Source organism: Brachyhypopomus gauderio, chromosome 7 (genome assembly GCF_052324685.1).
Source record: "Brachyhypopomus gauderio isolate BG-103 chromosome 7, BGAUD_0.2, whole genome shotgun sequence".
Taxonomy (NCBI): Eukaryota; Metazoa; Chordata; class Actinopteri; order Gymnotiformes; family Hypopomidae; genus Brachyhypopomus; species Brachyhypopomus gauderio.
In genome coordinates, this window is record NC_135217.1 from 13,139,688 (window position 1) to 13,146,642 (window position 6,955).

The window sequence follows — 6,955 nt, forward strand, 5'->3', positions numbered from 1 at the left end:
TATTAAATCTAAGAAGTCAAAGACAACGAGAAAGAATTCAATAAAATAGCTCATATTTCCTAACCCGACAGTCCAGTTTTCAAATTGCTTGGGACTTTAACAAGCATATTTAAGATATTACACATAGATCCACATCCACACGTATGTCTGAACATGTTACTTCAAACCCATTAGTAACAACGTTAAAAATAAACAAATGTTAACAGGCTACAGTCTGTGTACCTTTATTTCTTCCTGTGTATCACTACACACATCCTTGTGCAGGCAAAGAATCAGCTGGGGGGCAATAGAAAACAAGCGTGCATGTGTTTGCGTGAGGATACAGGTCTACATTCCGTTTAGTGCAAAATACATCATACTGCTAATAGATAACATGGCCAGAATACACATGGCACAAGTAAGTTAGCTTTCAGACAAGAAGTCCTGGCTGTTCTATTTCACAAGAGGAGTAAGGAGTTCTCTGATGCCTCCTGGACCATTATTCTGTTTATGGACGCAAGAAAAACAGATTAAGTGAAAAATGAGCTCAGATGTTTGAGCACTGCACACCAGACACCACTTAAGCCAGGATTGTTTTTCTAAACTCTTTCCCAGCACATATACTCTAAAATGCTATAAAAATACATTTGAAAAATGTGCATCAGTGTGCATGCCAATGCATTGGAAGACGTACATAAAAACATAACAGTTTAAAGCATCATGTGACTTATTAATTTATGCCTACTGTGGTTAATGGCATATGTTGGACTGATGTTTTGTTCTGCATTTGATAATAAGTCATTTTCACTTAATATGAATCTGCTCCTTGTCCAAAACTGTCCTTGACTTCTGTCTGAATTTGATCAGGCTATTGTAGTCTGACACTGCAGCATCTGGCCTACCTTTGCATAAGAGTTGCAATACAATATGACCTTGCTGTGGTATTGGTGTGAGGTTGTCCTTCAGAAAATAATGTCCCCAAGATAGCAGTGGCACAGCACAGAAACCATTGACTTGTGTAGGCAAGACAGAATAGCATGGCAAAGCTTCTGAATACATATTGCTTTAAAGGAGCGTGGCAAATACTAACACCACTATGCATTACCAGGACCTTGCTAAAATACTTTCACTCTATATATATTTTGTTTACAAATATATATGTAGCAAAAATTAACAATTAAAAACATCACAGTATGGAGAAGTCATGATATGGGCTAGAAGTTGAGATCAATATGGCAATAAGCATGAGGGATGATAACTGCAGTCTGATGTCTAAAATTATATGGCACAATTCTTTGTAAATGTAACTTTTGTTGCATGTGAACAGTTTCTGAAGTAAGAACTCAAAGGAATGTCTGGCTTAGGGTGAAATTACTTCTGAAGGTTAAGGACACCAGGCCATACACTCTTTCATAGTACATAGTGCACATGTGTTGCACTCAAGTGCACAGCTGGTGAATATGTGTGCTTGGATGTGTAAGGGTGACACTGGGGATCCAAAAATATACATTTTGTGATTTTCCATGTGTTCCTGGCAGAGGAGGTACCGCATAGGGGAAGCAACACCACATTCCTGGGTTCTGTTTCCAGGTTATGTTATAAATATTTACTGTAATACTGACAGATAATGTAGGCCACTGGATAAAAGCATCTGTCACTATGAATGCAATATTGCCAAAACTATTTTTTTTTCTGTTCACTGAGACAGCTACCAGTATGATGAACACACAGCAAGTGTCTATAGTACATTGGATTATATATGTGGTATCCTATATAGGTGAATGAGATTAAAGTGACTAAACAGGGCTGGCTTTTCCAAAAGCACCAGAACACAAAAGTGATCCTTGAATGGTAGGGAGAGTATCACTCTGAATATTCTCATTTAAGTCTTAGCACTATGAAGCTTTGAGGAAATAGGGTGTAGATTAAATATAAACCAATAATGGAAACAAAGGCTATGTTCATACAGCCTGTAAAAGTGACTCAAATCTTTTTCTTCATAAGTGACACAGAGGTGTTATCTGTGGGGCAGTGTGGGAAAAAAAGAAAAAAAAAAAAGATTGGAGTCATTTTTAGTTCTGATTCTGAACACTTTGGTTATGATCACACAGCAGGTAAAACTGGCCCAAATCCAGTTTTCAGATCAATTCTGTTTTTGTTGTTAGGCTGTTTAAAATATTTTTTCAATGTGACCTATATCCGATATTAGTCTAAATAGATCACACTCATAAACTGACCCACGTGCAATAGAGCAATGCTTTGCTCAACTAGAGGTAAACAAACAAACTGGGAGTAACTGCCACAAGTCTAAAGTTAATGCTCATGATAATCTGTAGTGAAGGCCTGCTGCAAATTTGAAAAAAAAAATATCTTGAGAGAAGGAGGCAAGAGACAGCCAAGACTTTAATGATAGGTCTCCATCTAGCTATGGCAGCTAATTTACATCAGTGTTTATGAAATATGTTACCATATCATCCCACCACTCCTCCCTCACTATTTTCATCAAACTTTACTCTGTTACTCTTGGAATTGAAAAGTTTGGAATTCCATGTTTTTTGCTATCCACACTATCATCCAAATTATCATGTCTAATCCTCTCCTCTCTTTCTGCTGAGGTATATTTACTCCTGGTGCCAAGTTGTTGCTGAACCTCAAGCCATCTCTGCTGCTGTGGCTCCTTCCATGTCCTGACGCCTTCCACTACTGTGGCTCCTCCCACTAGTTTGGCTCCTCCCAGGTCCTCCCCCACCAAGTCACTTCTCTGCCACCCTCATTCCCTCTCTTCACATACCAGGTGCACAGTCAGCTCAGAAGGCAGTAGGCTGACTGGGCAGCTGTTCATAGATCATTTCTGTGCCAAAAAGGTTGCGGATGTTATTCATCAACACAGATTAGACTTATATGAACCTGGAACCTCTGTTGCTTACTTGCTTACTATGTTTTGTTTTACTTATTTTGTTTTACTTATTTTGTATCTGTTGTGGTGTCCAATGTTGATCAGAGGACAGCGTGCTTCCCTTTTGAGTTTTGGTTCCAAGGTTTCTTCATTGAGCTCTTAGGGAGTTTTTTCCTTGCTACTGTCATCTTTGGCTTGCTCACTGGGTGCTTGGATTCTACATTCTACACAAATGCTGTGTGACAATGGCTGTTTAAAAACATTATAGAAATAAATATACACCTTTACCTGATATGTCAGCATTGCTTTTCATATACGGTACTGAAATCTGATACGTATCCAATATGTATCCTATACAGATATTTTGTCTGATACGTATCCATTATGTAAACTCAGTCTAAACAGCCAGCTTTTATGTGACTTTTTTTACAATCCAATTCAGCATTTGTCATAAATTCTTGCAACTGGAAAGGAAAGACAGTCCCGGCTCAGGTTTCACAACTCTATTCCTCTCCAGTGCGTTAGCTGCCATGACTCCACAGAAACACCTCGTTTGGAGCCTGCCTCCACTGCAGAATAACACGAGGTAGTGACACCATTGTTTATCTCTGAAGGAGTCTGTCACATCAAACATTGTTGTTTGGCAGGATACAGGACACCATGTAAAATTATTTTGGACAGCCTAACAAAAAAATGGACTTGGTCAGAAAATCAGGTTTGGGTCACTTTTACCTGTTGTGTGATGGAAGAATGTATTGTATGTCATGCCACTCAGTGAGGAGTTGCAGGTTCTCGTGTGAACTAAACCTCAGAGGCGGGGCTGCATGAGACCAGTGCTAACACTTTGTCACACTGACAGTAAACCCAGAGAAACAGTAAGAGATATCATAACCAAGAGGATCCATGGCAATGCGTGACCTACTATGCTCAAAGCAGAGCACACCAGCAGATTTCCTGAGAGACACACACACAGAGAGAGAGAGAGAGAGAGAGAGAGGGAGAGAGAGAGAGAGAGAGAGAGAGAGAATCAGACAAATAACAAACAGGCCTGCACAAAAACCACAGACTTACTTTCAAATATCTGCAGGTCTTAATGGATAAATTACTCTGTGTATTTGTTTGAGTATCTGAGTATGCATCATAAATTATTTGATTCTGTGCCCCACAGACATGCCAGTGTGATCATGTCGGCGCTCGCCTGCTCACTCACTTTGGTCGAAGGCCATGCTGTTCTCCTTCCAGGTGCTTCCCTGATAAACCCTGCACGTGTAGGTGAACGCTCGATCATCCGACATAGGCATCCAGGTGAGGCGGCAGGTGTTGGGGGGCACCAGCGTGACATTGGTCCTCCGCCGGGTCTCTATGGACGGGATGAGGTGCACGGGGCTGTTGGGATAGGTAGTGCCCATGAGACGACCATCCTGCTTGAACTCACAGAAGGGCCCCGGGATCTTGTCGGTGAGGGGAAATTCACAGTCCACACGCACATTCCTCTCCATGTAGGTGATGCAGGAGAAGATCTGAGGGCCCCTGGGGGTGTTCCACCACCATGAGTCGAAATTCAGGAAGCTAGGCTTATGGTAATTGGAAGTGGCAGTAGTTGTTCCGAGCATCCATAAAGACAGCACTAATGGCAGAAATACATAGCATATGTATAATTGGCCTTAGTTAATGACTAAGTTAATAAGTATGTATTAGTATTTATTATTATCAACGATCATTTTGCAACTTACATAGTGATACTAAAGACTAAGTTGGGTTTAACGTTTAAATGACTGTACATATTTACATAGGATACAGCCATTAGTTTGTCAGATTTATGTCAACAAATAAAATCTACTTCAGTATCTTTGGCCTGCCACAATGCAGACACTAGTAAAAATGATATAGAAAAGGGAGAACGAACACACACACACACACACACACACACACACACACACACACACACACACACACACACACACACCTATTCAAGATGGATGGATATTATAAATCGCACTGTTAGGTAATAACAACTTACCCCAAAAGACAGGACCAGCTAGTGAAGTGTGCAGCGTCATGGTCATCGGATTACCTCTGCACAACCGGGTATCCAGCGATGAGTAAACTCGCTGCAGCAATAATACAGTAATCCAATAGCTTGTTTATAAACTTAAATCTAAAATTTCAAAATGTGTTATATTTTGTCAAAGGTTAACTGCAAGCTAACATGCATGGGACAGCAAATACCTTTGGAATGACCTAACTGCATATTTCAAGGGTCCAAAGGCGACGCCCAAGTACGAGCACATATGAATAGACTGGATTAAATACTTTGGTTTACCTTACAGTTGAAGCGTCTATCCGTCTGTTACACCCCTGGGAGAGGGGACGATAAAATATATATTTTGAAGAAACCAATTAGTTCTACTTGCAGCTGCATTCCTTTTCGTATGACGTAAGCTCAGCGCGCCCTTCAGTACCCCATCGCTTAGTCCGAACCAATTGCACACAGATCACACTCAAGGACAGTCAACAACAGTAATAGCTCATATAGAGAAATACAGTGTCGAGCAACAATGGTAAAAGAGCAAGGGACGCCTCATCTCTTTTTCGCTTTCTCTCTCTTTTTAGTATATGACACGTCCAGTGCTGCGCGATTCAGGACGGCGCGAGCTTTTTAAAGTCCCTATCACCTTAAACCTGAGCGTATGATGCGCGTGATGCTGATGCTGATGCCGCAGTAGTCTAAAAGCGCACGTGCGCCCTAGACGCTACACGTTTTTATCGATGAAAAGCACACAGTGTACTAACAGCCGAATCGATTTGCGACACTTTTCTTATTGTTGACACCACATTTTAGTACGCGTTCCATTCGAGACACAAACCCACCCGCGACCCATTCTCGCTTTATTTACCATAAGATAGCGACATGACTGTCACATTTGTTTGCTGTAAAGTGAATGTAAAGAAACCATCACAGCGCCGTGCTGTTACAGTTTAATTCAAAATTGTTAATACGACTGAAAAGCTTTATTATGAGAGCAGGCCAGATGCAGCAGATTTTGTATTTTTCATCAAGCAAGCCTGTAAGGTTTTTTTACCAGCCGGGGGCGCTGCATAGCAATGAAAAAGCTAGTATCCACAGCTTTTCATTTTGGCCCCCTACAGGCGACTGTTTTAGAATTCTCTGATAATAAAATTCCAGTCTTTTTAATTAAGAATTACGATCATAGTATTAGTTATACAGTGCATTATTGCCCTGTAAGAACCGACGCCTGGGTTCATCTGTGCAATAAAAATAACAAGAAAAAAACAACAAATACTTTTTTATGGACAGCATTGTTTTATTATACACACAATTCCAGAATGAAAACGATACTACATCTTTCACAATATATGCATGCTAACATGTTGTGATGTATCATTTATAACGTATCATGTGTCCGTGGCCCCAGCTTAAGTGGTTTCAACATAGCATTAAATTGTAGCTACCAGAGATGTTATGATGAAGTGGTTTGCATGTTTTAGCTAAAGAATACTTTTTATTCATCCATCAATGTTGTTAGTTTTATTTCTACAGCACATAAAAACTGTATTGGACCAAAGTGCTTCACAAATAAAGATCTATTACAAAATGTATTTTACAGTGCTCTACAAATAAATAAGTAAATAAATAAATCACAACAATAACAAAAGTGACTAAACAACAGAATAAAATGCAGAATAATGAAGATGAAATAATGGATATGAAATAATTAATATGAAATACAATAAAATAAGAAAAAATAAACGAATTAGGATTCAAAATGGGGACTACATCATTTATACACATTTTTAAGATGAAGAGAGAAAGGTGATTTAGGGCAGGATCTAAATCTGTCCACTCTTTCTATAGATCAGGGGGGTATTCCAAGAAGCGGGTTAAGCGAGAAAACCGGGTAAGTTAACTCAGAGTTCACGGAAACTCGAGGTTTTCCGTTCCAGAAACCGAGCTTAGAGAGAACCTGAGTCAGTTACTATAGCAACTTATGCTCTGAAGATAACCTGCTCGCTGGCAGGTTAACTTGGACCTGAACCAGAGTTACAAACACGTCATCA

At 39.9% G+C, this 6,955-nt stretch overlaps 1 protein-coding gene across 2 annotated transcripts; it reads right to left on the bottom strand.

The window, feature by feature from the left end:
• Positions 1 to 208: 208 nt before the first annotated feature.
• LOC143518943 (uncharacterized) lies at positions 209 to 5,560 on the bottom strand. Of its 2 annotated transcripts, none has more exons than XM_077011875.1 (4): positions 5,105 to 5,560; positions 4,896 to 4,986; positions 4,086 to 4,502; positions 209 to 3,829 (listed from the first exon to the last, which is right to left on the bottom strand). In XM_077011875.1, the coding sequence occupies exons 2-4, from the start codon at positions 4,939 to 4,941 to the stop codon at positions 3,723 to 3,725; spliced, it is 570 nt and encodes a 189-aa protein (XP_076867990.1). In that variant the 5' UTR covers positions 4,942 to 4,986; positions 5,105 to 5,560; the 3' UTR covers positions 209 to 3,722. The 2 variants fall into 2 exon arrangements, with proteins under 2 accessions (XP_076867990.1, XP_076867989.1); XM_077011874.1 differs by having other exon boundaries at positions 5,199 to 5,554.
• Positions 5,561 to 6,955: the final 1,395 nt, after the last annotated feature.